Genomic DNA, 23,930 nt, shown 5'->3' on the forward strand with positions numbered 1-23,930 from the left:
GGTTCATTCACCTGCACATCCACCAATGTAATATACGCCATCATATGCCAGCAATGCCCCTCTGCTATGTACATCGGCCAAACTGGACAGTCTCTACGGAAAAGGATAAATGGACACAAATCAGACATTAGGAATGGCAATATACAAAAACCTGTAGGAGAGCACTTCAACCTCCCTGGCCACACTATAGCAGACCTTAAGGTGGCCATCCTGCAGCAAAAAAACTTCAGGACCAGACTTCAAAGAGAAACTGCTGAGCTTCAATTCATCTGCAAATTTGACACCATCAGCTCAGGATTGAACAAAGACTGTGAATGGCTTGCCAATTACAGAACCAGTTTCTCCTCTCTTGGTTTTCACACCTCAACTGCTAGAACAGGGCTTCATCCTCCCTGATTGAACTGACCTCGTTATCTCTAGCTTGCTTGCTAGCACACATATATATACCTGCCCCTGGATATTTCCATTACATGCATCTGAGGAAGTGGGTATTCACCCACGAAAGCTCATGCTCCAAAACGTCTGTTAGTCTATAAGGTGCCACAGGATTCTTTGCTGCTTTTATAAAACCACCACATCTTTATGCTAAAACATTCTATGGCCAGTGTCAAAGTACCTTGATTTTTCCTGTGGTTAAATCTGAGCCTGACTTAAAGACTATTACACAACTGAAAGAGCATGGTCCCTGCCAATGGAATGTGCCCTGCTTGTGGCTGACTGCAGTGTTCGTGTGCTAGTGAGATGCCTTCTTCTAACCCAAGAATCATACTCAACCTTGAGGGTTCAAATTAAATTGGTCTGATATCTGAGAACTGTGTAGGACGCGACGTAAAGGGTTACATCAGTGACCTAATATTGTTCCTAGATTGAAGGGAAAGGGATATATTAGGGCTAAGAATTGGGAGGGAAATCTGTAATGGTTGAGCCATAGGAAGGAAAAAGATGTGTGGGGTAAAATAACCCATGGGGAGGAGGCTACATTTTTTTGCACGTGTGAACTGCTATCGAGTTCCTTTTTCTCTTCCAATAAAAAGGGTTTGGACTGATGTTTTGCCAGTGGTGGGAAGTGGTTGCAGAGGTGGAGCCTGAAATCTAGAGCTGGGGTTATTTATCAGCTTGTGAGTAAATAGGGTAGTGGTTCCTACTGGGGCGTGCTCTGACTCTGTGTGTTTGTGTGGTTGAGTGTGTCTGTCTATTTCTCCCTCTCTCTTTGTGCTTCACTCACAGGCCCTGCCATGAATTTTCTCTGACCCCTTGGGGCCATTCCCACATGCTGCTTTGATGTGTGTGCCCAGAGCTTGAATGACAAGGAAGTTGTAGTGGTGGCAACGGGAAACGAAGAGAAAAGGGCAGGGCTTTGAACTAAAAGGGCTTTGAGCTCGGAGATGTTGTGCTTAGTTATCTCCTTCAGAATGTTAATTATTCACCACGATAATTGGGCGGGAGGGGAAAAAAAGAGAGGGGAGGTTATTAAAAAATTCCAACACTAACACGCTACAAAAACCTCATTTTCCAAGTCACAGCTGCCATGAAAAGGATGTTGTGTGTAAAGGGGCTTGTGTGTGAGGAGGGGCCGGACGGGGGACTCCTTTCTAAGCCACCCCTTCCAAATAGTGGGATCCCTTCAGACGAATGCAGCGGAGACATCAAAGCTCTCACAAGAGTTTTCTCTGGGGTTTCTTAACCAGGTCTGGTACTCCTTTTCAATTACAACATTTACGGAGAGCTGCCTTTGTGACTGGAGCAGGCAAGCTTCGGTCTTGCTGATTGGCAAAGGAAATGTTAAAAGGTCTAATAAATAATGTTTCCTGCTGCTAAAATGTCAATTTGAGGATGTACAAATTCCTAGCCGCTAGGAGGGAGCTCAGACTTAGTGGATGGGTCTCTCTCTTACCTGGATTTTACATGCTGGCACCAGTACCATCACTGTGTGCTCATGTCTCCCAGTCCAGAGAGCTGTAAGGTTACATTCTCATTTCAAGTTTGTGGACAGGAAAATAGGTGATGCAGTTTCATTTTCCCAGAAGTTAATAATTTTATTTAATATTTATACTAAGTAGCATTCAGATGTGCCAGTCAGGAGCGAGGGCCTTTTGTACTCCGTGCTGTACATGCATAGGAATACAGGAATTTCCACACTGGATTAGACCCCTTGTCCATCTAACCTACATCTCATCTCTGATAATGGCCAGCATTTGAGGCTTCAAAGGAAGGTTCAAGAAATCCCACAGGAGGTAGATGTGGGATAATCTACCCTGCTCACTTCTCTTTCCAGATCATACTAAATATTTAAACACTACAGTCCTAGTACAGACCCTTCAGGCTCCTGCTGTTCACCTTTTGCCATGATGGAAACTGACCATTTAATCCTACTCTGTTTCCCATTTTAGCCAGTTTTGATCCATGACGATACCTTGCCTCTCACTCTGCAACAACTTGGTTTCTTTATTGGCCTTTTATGATGGACTTTGTCAAAGGTCTTTTGAAAGTTTGACTAAATTATGTCAATCAGTTCTCCTTCATTCACAGCAAAGAATTCTAACGGATTAGTAAAACAGGATTTTCTTTTGAAGAACCCATGCTTGTTAGACCATATCATGTGATCTTCCAGGTGTTTTATGTTTCTATTTGTAATGAGCATTTTGACCAATTTGCCAGAAACAGAGGTAAGTCTCCACTGGTCTGTAATTCCCCAGATAACCCCAGAGCCTTTTTTAAAAAGAGGTACAATATTGCAATAGTAGCTATATTTAATGGACCAGTTAATATTTTTGAACTTGAAAACTTCCTCAAGAACTTCTGGATGGACCACCTGTGCCTGGTGATTCATTGCTTTTTAATTTGTGTTCTCCAGCACCTATTCTTCTGCCATCTCAACTTTGAGAGCACTTCATGTATATTACCAGAAAAAATCAGGGGTAGGATAAGTACTTCCTCAATATCCTTTGTGGTGAAGACTGACGCAAATAAATAATTTTTCTTCTCAGCCAATGTCTTTATTTTTCTTAATTGCTCTCTCTAATCCTTGGTGATCCACCAGACCCATTATTCTTTTGGAAGTTTCCTGCTTCTGATATACTTCATGTGATTTCTTGATGCTTATTTTTGTTCCTTTAGCTGTTTGCTCGTCTAATTCAAGTCTAGTCCTTCAAATTTACTTCTCACACATCCCTGTTATTGGCTTCACTAAAGATTAGCTTTCCAAATTCTGAAGGATCACTGTTTGGCTTGAATAACCTCTTACTATTTACGAGACTGACTGATTGTCTTGCCTTCCTGCTTCCCTTTTTGTTCAGTGGCATGTATGCCTTCTGAGACTCCGTTTTTTTCTTAAGTGACATCCATGCCAAATTTAATGATTTTTACTTCCTTTGCTTTTACGTTTAGGGCCTTTTTGATCAATGCTATGATTTTATAGAGATCTTCCTTTCTGAAATTGTGTCATTGTTTTAGTTTTTGGTACCTTATCTCTCCCCTCCCCCCCCCATGTTGAATGTAATTATATCATGGTCACTGTTAGTGAGAGCCTCACCCTCTGTTACTAATTGAACCAGATGCTGCATGTTACTTAGGCCTAGGCCTAAGTTGAGAATAGCTTTTCTTCTTGTGTGCTTTAGAACTAGCTGTTCCAAGCAGCTTTACTTTGAGATGTAGAGAAATTGCTTCTCTACAGTTTGTCCTACTGTGACATTTGACCAGGTAATTGAACATACAGTAAATATAATTCTTGCCCCAAAGAGTTTGCTGTATAATGCTCAACTTGTGTCATGTCATTTAAAGACAGTGGAAGGGAGGGGAGGAGGAAGACAAAGTTGAAGACATTATCTGAATGTATACTTTGCAGGGGATACAGGTTTTTTTTTTTTTTTTTTTTAAATAAATGAAGAGGCGATGAGTAAATTATTAACAGGTCAGTAATTAATGAAATTCTGTATGGTGCAGAGAAAGTGAATAGGGAAGTGTTTTCCCTTCACAATACACACAAACCAGGGGTCACTCAATGAAATTAATAGGTGGCAGGTTTAAAACAAAAGGAAATTCTTCACACAACACACAGTTAGCCTGTGGAACTCATTGCCAGGGGATGCTGTGAAGGTCAGAAGTATAACTGGATTAAAGAATTATGTATTCATGGAGGATAGGTCTATCAATGGCTATTAGCCAAGATGATCAGGGACGCAACCCTATGCTGTGCGTGTCCCAAGACATTTGACTGCCAGAAGCTGGGACTGAACAATAGAGGATGGATCACTCGATAAGTGCCCTGTTCTGTTCATTCCCTCTGAAGCATCTGGCATTGGCCACTATCAGAAGACAGGATACTGGGCTAGATGAACCTTTGGTCTGACCCCGTCTGGCCGTTATACTAATCCTTGATCTCTAGCACCTTACAGCTGAGGATCGCAAAGAGCTTTATACACACTAATAACTGTCTCTGCTCCTTGGATGGTGTTACAATAATTTCCACTTTAAAGATGGGGAAACTGAGGTACAAATAGCTGTGAGTCACAGCTAGGGCTAGAACCCATGGCTCAGTCTTGTGCTGTAATCACCAGACAATGTTTCCACTTCTCTCTTCTGCAGAGGGTCTTTTGCCTGAGGATGGATGTTGGCTTGGGCGTTGGTTAGTTAAGTTGTGGTAGTTGTTCACCCTTTATGGCATTTCTGGCTGGCTGAGTTGAGGTTTCATTCTCTGGAGCCCTCTAGGGTCTCCTGTCTTGTGAGCTCCAGGGGATTCAACTAAATGTCTTTACACTGCAGCAGAAATGACTTGAGATGTAAGGGATGGGAGGAGGCAAGAGAGAAGGCAGAGGGGATTCAGCCTCAGATCTCTGGGCCATTCTCAGTAAGGTAGATTCTGACTACCTCATCTCTCCATTCCTGTGGCCAGACTTCAAATTGCAGTAGCGTCCTTCCATCTGGCTCTTTACACAAAGATATTTCATTATATGATGAGATCACAGATGGGTTGGTAAAGGTAACTACATAGATGTAGTATACTTAGGCATTTGACATACTACCGCACAACAGTCCTGTTAAAAAATTAGCAACATACAGTATCAATAAAGCACATGTTAAATGGATTAAGAACTGGCTACCTGACATATCAAAAAGTAGCTCATTGAATGGGGGGGGTCTAGTGGGGTTCTGCAGGGATCAGTTCTCTGCCCAATGCTATTCAACATTTTCACTGACTATCTGAAAATAATTATAAAATCACTGCTGATTAAAATTTGTGGATGACACAAAAATTGGCAGAATGCTAAATGACAGGCCAGTCATACAAATGTATCTGGATCACTTTGTAAGCTGGGCCCATTCAAGCAAAATGTATTGTAATACAGCTACATGCAAGGTCAGACATCCTAGGAATAAAGAATGCAGAGCATGCCTACAGAAAAGGTTTAGGAGTCATAGTGAACTAAAAACTGAACATGAACTCCCAACGTGATGCTGTGACAAAAAGGGCTAATGCAGGCTTGGATGTATAAACTGTGGAGTAGTGAGCGGGAGTGAGAAGTGATTTTATCTCTACATATGGCATTCCTGAGACGGTCCACTTTTTAAAAGGGCACAGAAACTCTGGAGAGAATACAAAAAAGAGCCACAAATAATTTGAGGGCTGGAGAAAATGTCTTACAAGGAGAGACTTGCAGAGTTCAATCTCTTTAGTTTATCAAAAAGAAGACTGAAAGGTGACTTGGTTAGTATAAAAATACCATCTCCAGGAGAAAATAACCAGGTGCTAAAGAGCTCCTTCATGTACCAAAGAAAGGTAGAACGATGGCTGAAACAGGAAATGCCAGATGTTCTGCTCTTTTCAAGGCCGGGAACCAGGGTCGGTAGTGGATCCCTTCCTTATCCCGTGGACGACTCACCTGCTCTATGCGTTCCCTCCGTTCCCGCTGGTCCACAAGGTCCTTCTGAAGGTGCGCAGGGACAGGGCCCGCTTGATTATGATAACGCCAGCGTGGCCCAGGCAGCTTTGGTATCCGATGTTGCTGGACCTGTCTCTGGCCGACCCAGTCCCCCTGCCCCTTTACCTGGACCTGATCACCCAGGACCACGGCAGGCTCCGTCACCTGGACCTCCAGTCTCTACAACTCACGGCGTGGCTCCTGAGTAGCTGACCAGGTCGGAACTACGGTGCTCTACCCCTGTACGTCAGGTACTACTGGGCAGCAGGAAACCTTCCACTAGAGCGACATACTCGGCCAAGTGGAAGCGTTTCTCCTGTTGGTGCACGGAGAGGGGTTCCCTCCCTATGGAGTTTCTGTCGCCAGTATTCTCGATTACATCTGGTCCCTCAAGCAGCAGGGCCTGGTGATATCGTCCCTTCGGGTTCACCTGGCGGCTGTCTCCACCTTTCATCCGGGAGGAGATGGCCGTTCGGTTTTCTCTCACCCTACGGTGAGTAGATTCCTGAAAGGACTAGAACACCTCTACCCCCAGGTTCGACCCCCTGCCCCTACCTGGGATCTTAACCTGGGTCTGACTCGGCTCATGGGCCCTCCATTTGAGCCATTAGTGACTTGCTCTCTGCTCTATCTCTCCTGGAAGACTGCTTTCCTGGTGGCCATCACCTCAGCCAGACGAGTGTCAGAACTCCGGGCCCTCACAGTAGATCCCCCGTATACGGTTTTCCATAAAGACAAGATGCAGCTGAGGCCGCACCCTGCCTTTCTCCCCAAGGTGGTCTCAGCCTTTCACGTCAACCAGGAGATCTTTCTCCCCGTCTTTTTCCCAAAGCCCCATTCGTCCCGCAGGGAGCAACAACTCCACTCGCTTGATGTCCATCGGGCACTCGCGTTTTATGTGGAGAGGACCAAACCGTTCCGCAAATCCCCCCAGCTCTTCGTGGCAGTAGCGGACCGAATCAAAGGGCTTCCCATTTCCTCACAGAGGAAATCCTCGTGGGTAACGTCCTGTATCAGGACCTGTTATGACTTGGCTCACACCCCTATGGGCCATGTGACTGCGCACTCCACCAGGGCACAAGCATCATCGATGGCTTTCCTCGCCTGCATGCCCATCCAGGAGATCTGTAGGGCGGCGACCTGGTCCTCCGTCCACACCTTCGCTTCCCATTACGCCCTGGTCCAGCAGTGCAAAGATGACGCGGCCTTCGGCTCTGCAGTGCTCCATGTCGCGACTTCTCACTCCGACCCCACCGCCTAGGTAAGGCTTGGGATTCACCTAACTGGAATGGATATGAGCAATCACTCGAAGAAGAAAAGACGGTTACTCACCTTTGTAACTGTTGTTCTTCGAGATGTGTTGCTCATATCCATTCCACACCCGCCCTCCTTCCCCACTGTCGGAGTAGCCGGCAAGAAGGAACTGAGGAGCGGGTAGGCCGGCAGGAGTATATATCGAGCGCCATGGCAGCGGCACTCTAGGGGGCGACCTGCCGGCCCACTGGAGTTGCTAGGGTAAAAAATTTTCCGATGAATGTGTACGCACGGCGCGCACACCTAACTGGAATGGATATGAGCAACACATCTCGAAGAACAACAGTTACAAAGGTGAGTAACCATCTTATTTTTAACAGCGAATGATTAACTACTGGAACAAACTATCAAGGGAAGTGATGGATTCTTCCTCTCTTGCAGTCTTCAAGTGAAGACTGGATGCCTTTCTGGAAGATACATTTTAGTCAGGTTATTTGGTTTGCTACAGGGGTAACTGGGTGAAATTCTCTGGCCTGTGATATACAGCATGTCAGACTAGATGAGCCAAAGGTCCCTTCTTGCCTTAATATCTGTGAACTGAAAACATTGCTCCTTGTCTGTCTGTGGCTAATAGGACAGTACTATAATCACTTGCTCCCTACAACTTGACCTGGTGCATTATTTCCACATCACCCCAACTTGTTAAAAAAAAAAAAAAAAAAAAAAAGGCAAAAAAAAAATGCGAAAGTTTGTACAGCACTCTGTAGGTAAAATTCACTAAGGGCTAAGCATTCTCTAGTATGATAGGCAGCTTCTCCAAGTGAGATGCAAACCTAGAACAGCAGGGTGGAGGACTGTAGGCCTGGCTTGTGGAGCAGGACTAGAACAGCAGGGAGATTTGAAGGGTTAGGATTGTGGTGCACTGTGGTGGCGACGAGCCCCCACACTGACTAGCTCAAATCAGCACTGCTATTTCCTCAGTTTCTTAGTTGCTGGTCTCTGTGGCAGACTGTAAAACAAATTCTTTGACTTGCATTAATGGAACATTGATCCCCAGCCTCTTCAGGCAGGCAGCGCCAGTATGGTCTGTCCAAACTAGGGAACTGAAGAAAATTTCAGGCACCCTGCAGGAGAGGAAAGGGGCAGCTGTTAGCAACAGTGACACCAGAGATGTTCTAGTGTTCTCAAGGAGGGGAAGGAAGAACAGGTGACCCTGGTAATGCAGACTGGGAGAGAAAAAGTGAGGTATGATGCAGGCTTGCCCCCAAGGTGTCTATTTTGCATATGCCAACTGGACAGTATAAACATGGGGTGGAGCATGGCACCTGGGGAGACTGCTTCCCACAGGGAGTCAGGAACTCTTCTAAATGAAGCTGAAAATCACATAGAGTAGCAGATTCCAGGGGCTGTCACTGAACACCATGTAGGTTCCTCAAATATATCTGTGTAGATGGTACTCAGTACACTGAAAATTGGCTTGCCCATCCTGCTTGCATTTGCTTTTATTTTAAACTGGGCTCCAGAAGATGCTGCCAGGACATAACTGGCAAAGAAGTGTCCAAGCTGCTGTCATGTTCAGTTTCAGCCCTCCTCAACTCATACAGTTGCATTTATTTTAAGGGGCTTTGGGGGTGGAGACGGCTGATGACCAAATGCCCTTGTTTTCATGGCTGCAGTGCCTTTGCCCTGGGTTGGGGAAGAGATTGGGCTTCCCTTAGAGAGGTATATATAATGTCCAAGGCTGGCTGCCTGTGAAAACCCTGCAGCTTGCCCTGTCCCCTTCTCAGCCATCCCTTTTTTCTTTGTTTCAGGCTAACCTCTTCCCAGCATCTGTCATTCACTTTGGATCTGAGGAGCACAGAGGTCAGTTACTGCCATCTCTTCTTCAGCTGGCTCCACAGCTGCTGTGTGTTAGCCAGATGAATTGTGTCAGTGGCTTCAGAATAGTTCCAACAAGAGATCCCAAACAAAGCTAGGAGTGGAGACACTGGAATGAAGGACAGGAGGGTTAGATGGCTCAGGTATTTGGGGGTGGAATATGGAGCCTTGCATGGGCAGCACTGGTTTGTGTTCAGTCTAAGGTTGGAATGAGGGTAAATCATTAATCTCCTTGGCTGGGTGAAGTGATCTGGGGTGTGGTAGCTCTAACCCTAACCCTAGCAGACAATTCCCCACAATTAGCACTAATTAACTCTTTTTGTTAGCAGTCTCAGCAGAGGGACTCCTATATCCCAGAGGAAGAACTTCCCAGAGGTGGTACTTCCAGCTCAGGGTTGAGGGGCATTGGTAGGAGAAGGGATGAGGTTTATGTGAATCTTGTATTGCTTCTGCCTCTACTGTGAATCACTAAGGCCTCATCTAGACTAGCTTGGTTCTATTTCAACTTAAGTGGATTGCCAGTTAATGCAAGTTAACTAACATAATTGTAGATGTAAATCAGGAAGCATTTCTTATGAGATCTATTAGGCTATAGAGTAGGCACAGTAGACAAACATGGAGTGGTGGTCTCTGAAGGGAAGCGTGGAAATCCCATTGCTTTAAAATTAAACAAGACAAAGAACAAGAAATTGCACTGAAGGGACCAACCTGTTGTGGCTTCCTGTGGAGATGGACAGTCTGATTCTCTGACATATTTGTGGTGCTGTTAATATTAGTGTCTGTCTCTCAGAGGTGTAAAGGGAGAGAACATAACCTCTGAGATGCAGAGATCAAGTGCCTGAAAACCACAAGTTTAGAGGGATGGATTAGAAATGGCAAACAGTATTCAGAACATAGAAGTTAGGTGGGAATCAGCATGGCTTGAGAGGATCACTACCACCTAGTAGCTAACAGTGTTGGCTATTGTATTGGGAAAAGGCAGAAACTCACTGAAGCACACAAAGGGAGATTAGCTGGAACTACGTGGTTCTGAGGTGCTGCAGTAAGTGTCTGCAGGTTGGCTGATGTTACTATCTTAAATGTATGTGCTTGGGTTTGTTTTACAGATTGTTACTTGAGACCAGAACTGCTGGAGTCTGCAGTGTCTCCTTCCACAGCTGACTTGCTAGTAGCTAGGTAGGGACTGTGAGCAAAGCTACTTAATGTGAGTGGGCATTTGTCAGAAGGGAAGGATGGAATCAACACCTCTCCTGGTGGAGAGGGGCAGAACCTACAGGCACCAGAAAAACCTCCGCTGCTCTCAGGCTTATTTACAACTTTGCAGCTTGGTGAACTCTGCTCAAATGGGGAGGCATGTCTGTTGCTAAATCTGGCAGGAGCTGGAGTCTTCTGCTTACAGACTGGTATGTGCCCTAAAGCCTTTGCTTCTGGAGTGAAGATTAACATTTCAAGGCCTGGGCCTGATGAATCACTGGGCTGGGATTGTGTGCTGGGTATGTCGAGACCAGTGTGAAAATCTTGCTTTCATTCTGCTTTCTTGTTTCTCTTCTCAGAAGCTTGTCCAAATCACTAGTCCCTTCTGCTCCACCAGCTTCAGAAACAGCTGTTCCACCCCCAGTTGGGCCAGAGGAGACAGATGGGAAAAGAACTGCTGAGAACCCAGAACCAGCAAGAGCTGCGGAAGCTTCACAGCCAGTGAGAAGGCCCCCTGAAAAAGTACCAAAGTGGCTGAAGCTGCCAGGTATCATCTGGGATCAGAGGGAGAGCTTTTGCTCCCTGCTCTGTGGAAGCTGCCTCTGCAGAGCCTCACTGCAGGAGTCAACTGCCATGACTTGTGATCTCAGAACTATTCAGTTTAATTGCTGATGGGTATGATCTGGATCTGATGTCCCAGTTGTGATAAGGAAAGGCCCTAGACCTCTATAAAAGCTATTTGGGTTGTTTCTGTGTGCTGGCACCATCTCTCTCAGAACCATCCTCTTTGCCTTGATTGTGCAGTCTTGCTAAAATTCTGTCATTAATACTTCATTGTTAGTGCTTATTGCTATGGAGTGTTGGCAATCGCTCTGTAATTAAGATTGCAACCGAATTTCTATCAAAAATCCACAGTATCAAACTCTGTCTCAAAAAGCTAGGTTAGATCTGGGAAATGAAGTGAACTGGAAGAGAGGTTCTTGAATTATGTGCACACACAATGGGTCATCAGTGTTCAGAAAGACCATCTAACATATCTGTAGCCAACCCCCTCCACTCCTGTCCTTCCAAAAAACCCCAAAGCAGAGCTAAAATCTCTGGCTGAGATCTGATTATAGCTTTTGAAATGAAAATTTTACCATTTGATTCTGGCAGGTGTTCCAGCAAGCTTAAAGTAGGGCATCAAGTAACTCTCTGGAAATATAAAATCTGTGGTTTAGTCCATTTGCTCCCATATGGCTGAAGTCCTTTAGAATGGCTCATGGACGTTGATGCAGGGTACATGGGAGTCCGCAGAAGCAATATGCATGATGCATTCCCCTACTAGGTAAAGAACCTCTCTTTTCCCTGTAGGGAATATTTGGTTAAAGTCTGTAGTGCAAGAAGTGAAGATGTTAACCACCTGTCCTGCCTGCCCGAGATCGGCAGTGTTGAGAGGGCTGTGAGCAGCCAAGTAGGAGTGAATAGCAGTGTCTCTGGCAATGGACGGGGGTCGCCATATCTGCCCTGGAAGTCACACTGTTGTAGGCTCCACTATTCAGTTCTTACCAAGCTCTGAGGCTAAAGTGCTATAAATATACCATTTGGGTACAGTTGGAGAGTGGAGCCCAGTGTGTTCAGGGCCTCAGCTAGGTCACATTATTGGGTGAGTATGTAGGACAGGCCCCTGTGACCCTGGCACGGTTTGGAGAAGCAGCCCTCATCCTTTCTCTCTAACAGGATTCTGATAAGTGCTATAAGCCCCTCCTTATGTTTTCTTTTTGCAGCTGGGAAGAGATGAAACATCCCAGGTGCTGAGCCTGCAAGATTACTTGGCTGGACTGAGAAGCAGCGGAATCAATTGCACTTCTTTCCAAATAAATTGCCACAAAGTTTGTAATAAACCATTGGTGGTCCTGGAGAGACCTGAACAACATGATTTATTTCTTAGAAAAATAAAATAGAATAGCTATTTCATGTTGCTAATTCTATCCTGTTGGGAGCAGACGAAGTCCCATGTGTTGTAACACTGTCTGCCTGGCAATAAAAGCAGGATCAGAAGGAGAAATTCAAGGTGTCCTACATGCATGTAATCTGAAAGGAGCAGGTAGAGAGAATTCTTCCTAGCCATCCCTTGACTGCTGACTTTCCTTCTATAGGTGTTTGACACTCAAGCCTTCTCTCTGATTTCTGTCTTCAGAGGTTATCTGTAGCAGTGTGGCTGCTCTGCTACCTGAAACAAGACCTTAGTGCTGAAATCAGCTGCACAGTTTCACCTACAGCTGTAAAGTGTTGCCTTGAGCTTAGCTGGTCCCTTTGGTGTGACAATGGCTACTGCTGCTGGTTGTCCTGCAGGGGCTGTTTAGATAACTCACAATTTACTGAGTGGCTTTTGTTGAGAACTTCCTGGTTCATTGTACTTGTCTGTTTTCCACATGCCCATGGAATATGCCTCTGGACTGAGCTGTTTTATTTCCATTACACATAATTAATTATGTTAATTACTCCTCTAATAAGAGCAAAACTCCAGTGAAAGGTCTCTTCATTTGACTCTCCATCTGCTGATTTCTTTGGCTTTGATATTGCCTGCAATGGAAGTGGTGTGTGTTTGCAGTGTGAGTACTGTAAGGAGTGATGCTCTGCCTCATGCATATGCAGGGTAGGGATGCAAGTTAAGGTTTAGAAATGTGCCTGTTATAGAGATGAGGTCTGTAGTGCCACAATATCCAGGCTGCTGTATTTTATTTGAAGTTTTTTTTCGTAGTCCTGTAATTCCAGTTGGACAGAGTTACTGTGTTATGGTAATAATTCTCACCATGTTTTCCCTGTACAGAGTTTTTTCCTTGAACTGTGTGTGTGTCTCCACAATTTGTAGATGTAATAAAGCAGAGTGGCCATAGGAGGCTTTTTGTCGGGCTCTTTGATAATGTATTTCTTCCCCACTGTTCTGTTTCTTTATCAGTTCACAGGAACCTGCTCCCTATTTTTTTTTCCCTTCAACAAAGCAAAACTGAGTTTTGTACCATCTGAATGAACTTCAAAGTGGCTGAAAGGGGCACCCAGAGTTCCTGGCACTTGTCATTGTCTCCCAGACTGGCCAACATTTCCCTTCAGGTCTAATTACTTCCACATGCTCCTAAATGCTTTGATGAACATCAGAGGGAGGGGGAGCAATGAAAGAAAGGTAGAAGAGGAAAAAGGAAACTCAAAACTGAGGGAGCAGCCTGTAAGGGAGAGAAGATTGATTTCTTATGTGATACCCAAACGTGAATAGACAGGATGTGTGCGCTGCAGCCTCTGGCACTGGGGAATTACTATTTAGAGCAGCAAAATAGTCAAATGTTCTCATATAGAAAACACCCAAGCACAGGAGGAGTTGCACAAGGGAGACAAACTAGCAAGATTCCACTGAGATGAAAAGGATTTAACTAACTAAATTCTGAGATTGTTACTTTGGGATTAACCCTGGGATGGAAGAGTTTAATAACAGAATCCATCCTTTCTGGCCAGGTGCTTGATGAGTTTCCTTCCAACTGTGCCCTATTCTAGAGCTGCTTCTGCATTACTGTTTCCTCTGGTTCTGTGCTGATGGCTGGGGGGTTGCTCTTTCACATCTTGTGGAATAGTCCATCTTAATCAATATGCTGGGTGTACTGCGAGATTAGTGTCATTTGAAGCAGCTCTGTCCCTCAGCCCATTTGGGGCCAGGGAGCTAACTCATGCTATTTCTGCATGGGTAGCATTTATGAGCCAATGTTGTTTGACCCATCCAGGCGTAGAATGGATAATAGAAGCTTGGCTGATAGGAGCTCCCATCACCACTTATCCCTTTTGATTTCACTGATCCTCCTTTATCTCTGCTAGAGACTACAGCCATGATCAAATGCTACTGTTGGACTTGCAAGTGGCAGCACTTCCCTGAGACACACCTTACTGCTAGTTAGAAAGTGCTTTGACAGGGCATTTGCTCTGTAAGAGTGTCCTGTAACTTCCTACTGAAATCTTAAAGGTTTCTCCACTGTCCCTTCTACCAGCAACGAGCTGGTCTTGGGGAGCATTTGGGGTAATAACTGACTAGGATGAGAGGCTACAGCTGCTAGCCTAAGCTGGGGCTGCTGTGTGCGCTTCAGCAAGGAAGTTTAACTGCTGCATTACCAAGTCTAGGGACATTAATGTCTTGGCACAATTTCTGTTTAACCTCAGGTAAGCAACAGCCACAGGAGCAGTGTTCGGTTTAATTGGATTCCTAGAGCAAACTTTCTGATCATTTTAAAATCAAGATAATCCAATTACATTATGACTAATGGGCTATGCCACTGGGAAGCAATCAGGTAAGCAAGTGGCATTTGTCTTCTGAGCCATAGGAGTCAGCCTTCATACTGCTAATTATGCACATTACCTCATTCAGCCAATTCTGTGCCCAAGCTTGTCTGTCTAACAGACTCTGCCCCCTGTGCAAGGTCAGTGGGATGGTAAGAGGCTGCCCCCTTCAACAGTTACCAGTCAAACTAATCCTCTGTTCATCGAGTGGTTGGTTAATGCTGGCAGCCACCATTAAAGATTGGCCTTACCAGTTACACACCTCCACTTCTGCAGTTATCCTTAGCCTGTTTCACACAAGGAAGTAGACTTACAGAACAGCTGTCTAGTTTCTTGATGGCTCATGGAAGTGACATCACAGCACGGCATGTTCTGGATCTTTAACATGCTGTTTCCATGGAAGGAGAAAAATAAGTGCTTTCTGGAAAAAACAGCTAGGCCCTGAGACAATCTTACACACTGACAACTGCAGGCTTTCCAGCAGGGCAATCATAATGAGGAGTCTTTGTTCCCAGTACTCAGTTGCAGAGTCATACATGAATTACTTAGCATATGATGATTTAGATAAGCATCATTTGACCTGACCTCTACTAGTAATCTTTTCATAAAGCCTTAGCCTGCCTGGTGTCTGTAAAACTGATCTGCAGACCTTGATCAACATACAAAGGAGGCAACAAAAGCCTCCCCCCATCATATCACCAGTGATCATAACCTGAATGAGGGAAAGCAGTGCTAGTGGCCCATCCACTCCTTGCCTGCCACCAGGGGCAGTTGGGAAATCTCTACCACTTTTCACAATGGACCCCACAAAAGACAATAAGCAACTGGAAAGCTAGTTCTCAGACATGTTGGTGTCAGCTGCTTCTGCAGCAGCAGGCCTCATATTTCCCAACAAAGCCAGGTTCAGCAGTGTAGGTCCTGCCTACATGTGTAAGGTTTCTTATTTCATAGCTTCCCTCTCCCCTGCTGGCAAAGGGGACACGCTGTCCCATGATGTGGGATTCTCACACATGCTGTTTGTTATTCTGTCCCTTTTTAAGAGTTTTCCTTTTTGCCTGTGAAGATTTAGAGAAGAGGGTGGGGGAAGCTGAGCAAGTCTTTGAAGCAACTTGACTTTCGATGATTAATTGCGGTGAAAAGTCTAAGCCAGGGAGACTTATTTTTGATTTATTGATGTTTCTTTGTGAGAACAAATTTATAGCAGAGAGAAGCTGCTTCTGAGAAGAATATCAAACAGTTAAAAGGTTCTAAGCACTCTTTGATGTCACTGCCCTGGAGGAATGCTGGAAAGTATTGGGGAAGAGGCACTGTTTATTTATAAAATAAAGATCAGGTACCTGCTTTTGGCATAGACCTTCAGCTGAGTGCCTGTTTAGACTACTCAGACAGCCATGGAATTCGACTTTAAACCCCTGCCATAGCAGCCTGCTGAGGTGATGAGAGCCCACAGCTAGAGGAAGGTTTCCAGCCACACACACTCCACAGAGTGGCACCCGTTTCTTTCACTGGTAGAGAAAGTAGCAGTGCTTTGGCCATGCTATTCATTCTGGGCTGTAAACTGCAAACTACTACTGCAGGAGCAGGATGGGACCCAGTTTTTGAGGGCAAGATGCCCTGCTATAGTAATTTGGTCTACAACAATCAAAACGTGCAACATCCTTTTTTAGAATCGCCTCTTCCTCTTTGTGGTTGCTGAGGGCTTGCTCTGCTCAGCTGATAGGGGTGAGGAAGCAGCTGCTACTGTAGCAAGATGTCAAGGGCATAGTGAAGCAACAACACTGCCCATCCCGGTAGCTAAACAGGCGGCCAGTCCAGACATTCAGTATCAGATTAACTCCCAGATCAGGACTTTCTCCTCTTAGTAGCTGATGCATCCCATTCTGCTTGATCAGGCCTCTAAAAATCCAGAAGCTGTAAGGAGAGACCATCAGCTGCTTTAGTTCTCATAACAGTAAGAGGCCGTTCCAAACTAGTCATTGACACATCTGTGGGGTCCCCAGCAGCCCTGTACGGATGTTACTAACTAGTCAAACATCCCCCTGAAGGAAGGGGATTAAGATGGCTCTGCCCATATCCTTATCCTGTTAGCAGGGGAAGCTGAACTACACTTTACATACCAGCTGTGGCAGCACTTTCTCCACGTGTTCAATATCCACCCTGTCCAAGTCTTCAGCCTGAGCCTGCCGTGTGCTGCGTGCTGCAGCTTCTGCACCACACATGCAAGACAAGACAAACATCACAAGTAGGTGTGGAAAAGGAAGTCCTAAGCTAATAGGGCTGGATTTTGGGGTGCAGCCACAGCACCACAAGGTAAAAGGGGAGCAATTTCTCAAGACCCCTCTTGTTTTTAGTCTTGTGTAAAATGGAATCTTTCGTGGCATTATACAACCACAGCTGAGGAGAGAGCTGGTCCTCTTCACTCACACTGGCTTATGCTGTTGCAACAGGGAGTGGCATCTAAAAAGGTAGAAAGGCCATTCCACAGGCAGAGTGGGTACAATTGCCTAGCAATGAGGCACCTGCACTTGACAGAACAGGCTTGTTTCCTTACACTGTCCTGCCACAGCAGCCTGGATTTGCTAATCGGACTACCCCAAGGAAGAGCAGCTCTATGGAAGATTGCCTTTCCTGGAGGGAAGTTTTAGAAAAGCTCCATCAAATCACAAGCAAAGTGCCTTGCCAGAACTGCCACAACTTTTCTAATTGACCCAAATCTATGACCAAAAGTACTGAGAATAAAAGGGCAGCTCCTAAGCACTTACCTCGAACAAACACATTCAGCATTTCTGCCATTAGCAGCAAAGCATCACTGCTGACTAGAGGCAAAGGAAAGTGTTATCAGAAGACATGCAACAGGAGGAGGAAGGATGGGCACAAGCTTAGGGCATTATCGTAGAACTTAAGGCTTGGGTTGAAGACTTCAATAACTCAGGCACAGGTTAGGGGTTTGTTATAGAACTGGATGGGTAGGGTTCTGTGGCCTGCTTTGTGCCGGGGGTCGGACTAGATGATCACATTGGTCCCTTCTGACCCTAGAATCTATGAATCTAAGTCTCTGCTCCACCACAAACTTCCCATCTGCCCCGGGGCAAACCCCGAGTAAATTAAACTAACCCACTTTAATTCTGACAGAGCATCCACATATGGTGCAGGTTTGCAGACACTATGGCTTGCATTTCCCACTCTCAGAAAGCCAGGCTGGGGGGACTATCTAGTGTGAAAAGTATCTGCTGGTGGAATCTTTCAGGAAGCAGGTAGGAGAGCTACAGGAGGAGATGGCTAGGCTGAGAAGCATCCGTGCCCATGAGGAATTCATTGAGAGTATTCATACAGAGACGTCAAAGACTGAGGAAACTATCCAGCTAGAGAGGACTGCTGTCATGCCACCAAGGAGGGAGGTTATGGTGCTGCCACAGGGACCACACTGGCTGCTAGTTACTTCTGGAAGCAGACACTGCTCTACCCCTATTCCCAGCCCACTCACCATAGTGATGCACTGTTATGCTGTTCTGCCAACAAGCCATGAAGAATCAACCCCAATGTGAAAGAGGAGAAGCCATGTACCACCAAGGCTAGGAGGATCTCAGCCACCGCTCCCAGGAAGAAATGTCGTGTAGTGATTGGTGAGGGGGAAAGAGGCACCGATCTGTTGGCCTGACATGACATCCTGGGAGGCATGCTGCCTGCCAGGGGCCCGTATCAGACATTATTGAGCGATAAGGATCATCTGGTCTTCTACCCCATGCAGGCACTAATGATACTGCAAGGTATGACCCTCAGCAGATCAGAAGTGACTATAGGGCTCTGGGAGTAAGGGTAAAGGAGTTGGAAGCGCAGGTGGTGTTCTCTTTAATCCTTCCGGTCAGGGTTAAGGGCCTAGGCAGAGAGATCCATCGTAGAAATGAATGCCTGGTTGCAAAGATGGTGTCGCCAGGAGGGCTCCGACTTCCTTGACCACTGGATGCTGTTCTGGGAAGGACTACTAAGCAGAGAAAGGGGTCCATCTAATGAGGAGGGGGGAAAAAGCATCTTTGGAATATGGACTGGCTAACCTTGTGAGGAGGGCTTTAAACTAGGTTTGATGGGGGCAGTTGACAAAAGCCCACAGGTAAGTCCAAAACATGGAGACCTGAGAGAGAGGTCAGAATCTGGGGGGAGCATGGGCTGTCTTAACCGGGATAAGGGAGACACACAAGAACACAGGGAGGAAATCAAATCAGTATCTTAGATATCTGTATACTAATGCGACAAGTATGGGGAATAAGCAAGAAAAAACTGAAATGCTAGTTAATAAACAGAACTATGACATAGTTGGCATCACAGTGGTGGGACAATATGGAATACAGTATGGGTATAGAAGGGTACAGCTTGCTCAGGAAGAACAGGTAGGGAAAAAAGGGGAGGAGATATTGCCTTATATGTTAAAAATGTACACATTGAACCAAGGTTAAGATGGAAATAGGAGACAGACTTGTTGAAAGTCTCTGGGTAAGGATTAAGGGGGTGAAAAAGAAAGGTGAAGTCATCGTAAGGGTCTACTACCCACCTAACCAGGAAGAAGAGGTGAATGAGGCTTTTTTTAAACAAACAAACATCCAGCACACAGGACTTCAGCTACCCAGACATCTATTGGGAAAATAACTCAGCAGGGTACAGATTATCCAACAAGTTCTTGGAATGTATTGGAGACAATCTGTTAGTTCATAAGGTGGAGGAAAGCCACGAGGGGAGAGGCTGTTAATTTTGACGACTAGGGAAGAACTGGCTAAGAATTTGAAAATGCAATGCAGCATAGGTGAAAGTGATCATGAAATGGTAGACTTCATGATTGTAAGGAATGGAAAACAGCTCAATAAAGCTCAATAAAGATAATGGATTTCAGGAAGGCAGACTTTAGCAAAGTCAGGGAGTTAGTAGGTAAGATCTCATGGGAAGCAAATCTAAGGGGAAAAACAGTTCAAGAGAGTTGGCAGTTTTCGAAGAGATGTTATTAAGGGCACAAAAGCAAACTATCCCACTGTGTAGAAAAGAGTATGGTAAGAGACCACCCTGACGTAACCAGATCTTCAATGATCTGAAACTCAAGAGACCAACGAAAAGTGGAAACTAGGTCAAATTACATAGGATGAATATAAACAAACAACACAAGCACGTAGGGACAAAATTAGAAAGGCCAAGGCAAAAAACAAGATTAAACTACAGTAGAACCTCAAAGCTACAAACACCAGAGTTACAAACTGACCAGTCAACCACACACCTCAATTGGAACTGGAAGTATGCAATCAGGCAGCAGCAGAGAAAAAAAAAAAAAAAAGCCAGTACAGTACTGTGTTAACTGTAAACTACTAAAAATAAGGCAAACTTTAAAAAAAAGATTTGACAAGGTAAGGAAACTATTTATCTGCTTGTTTCATTTAAATTAAGATGGCTAAAAGCAGCATGTTTCTTCTGCATAGTAAAGTTTCAAAGTTGTATTAAGTCAATGTTCTGTTCTAAAGTTTTGAAAGAACCACCATAACCTTTTGTTCAGAGTTATGGTCAGTCTCCAATTCAAAGGGGTTTGTAAGTCTGAGGTTCTACTGTAGCTAGAGACAAAGGATAACAAGAAAACATTCTATAAGTACACTGGAAGCAAGAGGAAGATCAAGGACAGGATAGGCCTGTTACTCAATGAGGGGAGAAAAACAGTAACAGAGAATGTGGAAATGGCAGAAATGTTAAATGACTTTTTATTTTCATCAAAAAGGTTAGTAGCGATTGGATGTCTAACATAGTGAATGTCAGTGAAAATAAGGTAGAATCAAAGGCTAAAATAGGGAAGAACAAGTTACAAATTACTTAGGCAACTTAGATGCCTTCAAGTCACAAGGGCCTGATTAAAAACATCCTAGAGCAGGGGTGGCTAACCTGAGGCATTGGAATAAACTGTCCAGGCAGGATGTGGAATTTCTACCATTGGAGATTTTTAAGAGCAGGTTAGACAAACACCTGTCAGGGATGGTCTAGATAATACATTAGTCCTGCTGTGAGTTCAGGGGACTGGACTAGATGATCTCTTGATGTCCCTTCTAAGCCTATGATTCTATGGCTTTAATCCAGTTTAACTAATCCACTTTAAATTCACACCTTTCATTAGTCAGTCTTAATTTTCTTAAAGTGTTCCCATGTAGACAAGCCCTTAGTCTCTCTAGGTCTCAATTCCTTATCTGCATAACGGAGGGGAGAGGGGGGTTAACAGCACTTCCCTACCTGGAGGATAAATACATTAAAGATTCTCAGATTCTATGGCAAAGGGGGCCAGATTAGTGCCTTCGACAAGCGTTTCTCAAAATTTTTTTTTTCCATGGACCACCTGAAAATTGCTGAGGTCTCGGCGGACCACTTAATGATCTTTCCAAATGTTGTTTGTACCATTAGCTAACTACTGTAAAGCACTTTGGATAAGTGTTATATACAAAAAATTAACATGTTTTTGTTCTACAAATAAAAGCATGCAACTCATATTTTAATATCAGTCATCTCTCCCCCGCTGTGGCAGTTACCAAGCTGGGCTGGGAAGCGGGGGTGTCTCTCCCCCAACGCGGCAGCCCCCAAGCTGGGGCTGGGAAGGAGGGGGGTGTCTCTCTTCGGCAGATGCAGCCCTGAAGCTGGAGAAAGTTGCCTTTCTCCAGCGCCACATCCCATCCATCTTGCACATCCCAAATTCTTCCTACCCCCTCTTCTCACCCCACTGTCCCCCCACCTCCTATTCCCCCCAAGGCCACCACCTCACTTTACATGTGCATCTTCTCCAGGGTCCAAGCCCCTAATTAGTGCAGCTCCACTGATTAGGTGGGCAGCCCTTCATTCTCTCATGTGATGCCGCTCAGGTGTGCACCATAGAAGGAACTATCCTTGGACCACAGTTTGAGAACCTCTGCCTTAGACAGCATGTACATCCAGGGAACAAGTGTTTGCCCATTTAAACCGAGAACCAACACAGAGCCAGGGTGGCTTCCTGGTCACCTCTGGTTTTCCTGAATTTCAGAAGAGCTCTTTGTGGCTTGAAACCTTGTCTCTCTCACCAACAGAAGATGCTCCAATAAAATATATTACCTCACCCACCTTGTGCCTCTAATACCCTGGGACCAACACAGCTACAGCTACACTATGTACTATAGGCAACTAGGTAATTTGCAAAAGGAATCTAGCTCTCTACAGAGAGTGTACAGGAGAAGCACTTACCTCGAGTTTTGTCATCTTTGAAATGGAGATGAAGTATTTTGTTAACAGTCTCCTGCATGAAAAGGGAACATGATATAGAACTGGTGAGTGAGAAGCAAATGAAACTCCTTTTCCTGCCTTTCCTGACCAAAAACTGTATAAACAGTCCTGTCCTCCCCTGCCCCACAGTTGGAGAAAATCCCCCAGCCATTTCTGAGGCAGCACTTCTCTCTCTCTGTGCTTTCCTTCCCACCCCTTTGTCTTGGCTACTACTTAGGCTGCAAGCTCTTTGGGGCAGGGATTGTCTCTCACTAAGCATCTGTACAGTACCAAGCAGATAGGACCCAGGCCTTGTCTGGGCTGCTAGGTGCTACCACAATACAAATAAATAGATATTTAAATCCTTTATTCCCACACTGGATGTTTTTGGAGAGGACTTTCCTTTTCTGATCAGTGCATGAGAATCAGTGGTTGGAAACATTTGCTTACACATACACATCCCCTCAAGTGTTTACATCTTGCCACCTGTTAGGAATAGAAAGACTTACATCAGCATGAATGCTTCATGTCTCTGAAAGCTGCCATTCTCAACTTCCAATGACATGAAGCTATAGTTTCTATCTAAAAGGTTTCATCTTGATAAAACCCTAAACACTTTCCCCCTTTATCTGCCCCTTAAGCTGCTTGCATGGAAATAGTTCTGCATTATTCTTCACAGTGAGTCAGTTAAGTCAATGTCTGATTCTCAGTGCTACCGCAGTTAGTTTGCACCTACTGCAGAGGATTTAGAAACTCCAATGCAACCTTTTCAGTTAGGTTTAAGATAAATCCTAAAAGTTGTTGTAAAGTCTAAGTTTAGGGCTAGGCTGTAGCTATCCATCTCCCTCTAACTATCCCTGCTTTTGGAGATCAGGCCAGGACTGAACACACCCACCAGACACCAAATCTTAGGCAATAACTCTGGTTGCAGGGAATCCTATCTGATAACCAGTTTTTGGCACAGAAAGTTAAAGGGGAGCAAGAATTTGATGAGGTTGAGGCAGAGAGAAACAAATTAGGGGGCAGAGCCGGGGAAAGAGATTTGCATATCATCTCCAGACACATTAAACAACACTGAACTCAGAAATGAGCTGATCAAAGGCAGCAAGAAGGAAGAAGCTGCAAGGAGAGAGGACTATCATGATCAGTGAAAAGTCAGTGGGTAGGTCAAAACAACACTACACGTGCAGCACAAGAAGCCACACCTAGAGCTCAAGAGCCTGGTGGTAGCCTGCCACGCATGCCACAACCTAGCAGCCTTGACCGGCCAATAGAGCATCATTGCTGCTAGCACCAAAGTTAGTGAGTTGAAGGAGGTGGGGGAAAGCAGCCCACTGACCACAAGTGAGACTAAAAACTGCTCTTCTGTGAGGCAACGATGGGGGAGACAGGGTGAAGCGAGAGAAGTCAGGTCTCCCAGCCCCCTACGGTTTTGTTAAAGGGGAAATGGGATGGTAACTGGCGAAGGCAGGTGGGTCTGGAGCGACAAGTGGCTGAGCGCGGGAAGCTTCTGGCTAACAGGCGTGGGGGCACCGCAGAAGCGCTGAGCTGGTTACAGGCCGGGCCGGGGTCTGAGGGCTGGCAGGCGAGGCCATGCACGGGGGAGGCGGGAGGCGTTTGGAGTGATGGCCGCTGCCGTGAGCGGGAGGCCTGGGGGAAGCACCGGGCGCTGGGGGTCCGCTGGCAGCGGCGCAGGGAGCGCGGACGCTCGTGCCCAGGCAGGGCCGGGCCAGGCCAGGGTGCCCGGGGGCCAGGAGACGGAGCATCCCAGGGCGGCGCCACGACCGGCCCGCGCCTTGAGGCGAGGCGAGGCGAGGCGGGACGGGGCGGCCGCCCCCTGCCGCACAGCGCGGGAAGCGCGCGCCAGCTCACGGAGCGCGGGCCCGCTGCGCCACAGAGAGGCGGGCGGCAGCGGCGCCGCGCTCCGGGCCGGGCTGGTGGTTAGCGCGGGGCACCTCGTACAGCCCTGCGACGGCCTCCGCCCCCCGCACCTTCCTGAAGCCGCTCGCGCCCTCTTCCCGCTTCTCCATCCTGCAGCGACGCTGTGGAAGGGGCGGGCCTACAATGGCGCTCGGCATTCTGGGAACTGTAGTCCCGTAGAGTAACCCGCTCCCGGAAGTGAGTCGCTGATGTTTCCGGGGTCAG

The 23,930-nt window shown here is 45.9% G+C and overlaps 2 protein-coding genes across 2 annotated transcripts in view; one reads left to right on the forward strand and one right to left on the reverse strand.

Annotated features, from left to right (window-relative positions):
- The window catches only part of ASPSCR1 (ASPSCR1 tether for SLC2A4, UBX domain containing), a 93,317-nt gene extending 81,447 nt beyond the window's left edge, over window positions 1-11,870 (forward strand). The window contains exons 15-18 of the mRNA XM_050920092.1: window positions 8,984-9,035; window positions 10,157-10,226; window positions 10,604-10,791; window positions 11,400-11,870. Coding sequence (XP_050776049.1) covers window positions 8,984-9,035; window positions 10,157-10,226; window positions 10,604-10,791; window positions 11,400-11,422 — 333 coding nt within the window. The 3' untranslated portion in view covers window positions 11,423-11,870. The remainder of the gene's footprint in view (window positions 1-8,983; window positions 9,036-10,156; window positions 10,227-10,603; window positions 10,792-11,399) is intronic.
- A 3,819-nt stretch (window positions 11,871-15,689) lies between these two features.
- On the reverse strand, window positions 15,690-23,878 carry CENPX (centromere protein X). Its single transcript, XM_050920086.1, has 5 exons — window positions 23,777-23,878; window positions 21,768-21,819; window positions 17,306-17,359; window positions 16,661-16,749; window positions 15,690-16,454 (listed from the first exon to the last, which is right to left on the reverse strand). The coding sequence occupies exons 1-5, from the start codon at window positions 23,861-23,863 to the stop codon at window positions 16,440-16,442; spliced, it is 297 nt and encodes a 98-aa protein (XP_050776043.1). The 5' UTR covers window positions 23,864-23,878; the 3' UTR covers window positions 15,690-16,439.
- Between the last annotated feature and the right edge of the window lie 52 nt (window positions 23,879-23,930).

This window comes from Gopherus flavomarginatus, chromosome 12 (genome assembly GCF_025201925.1).
Source record: "Gopherus flavomarginatus isolate rGopFla2 chromosome 12, rGopFla2.mat.asm, whole genome shotgun sequence".
Taxonomy (NCBI): Eukaryota; Metazoa; Chordata; order Testudines; family Testudinidae; genus Gopherus; species Gopherus flavomarginatus.

What these genes read in the sequence shown, in the direction of transcription:
- CENPX (XM_050920086.1), bottom strand. Translation starts at nt 23,863, where the DNA reads ATGCCGAGCGCCATTGTAGGCCCGCCCCTTCCACAGCGTCGCTGCAGG. An exon ending in GCGCGAGCGGCTTCAGGAAG is followed by an intron (nt 21,820 to 23,776) that starts GTGCGGGGGGCG and finishes CTTTTCATGCAG; the next exon opens with GAGACTGTTAACAAAATACT. An exon ending in GCTGAATGTGTTTGTTCGAG is followed by an intron (nt 16,750 to 17,305) that starts GTAAGTGCTTAG and finishes TGTGTGGTGCAG; the next exon opens with AAGCTGCAGCACGCAGCACA.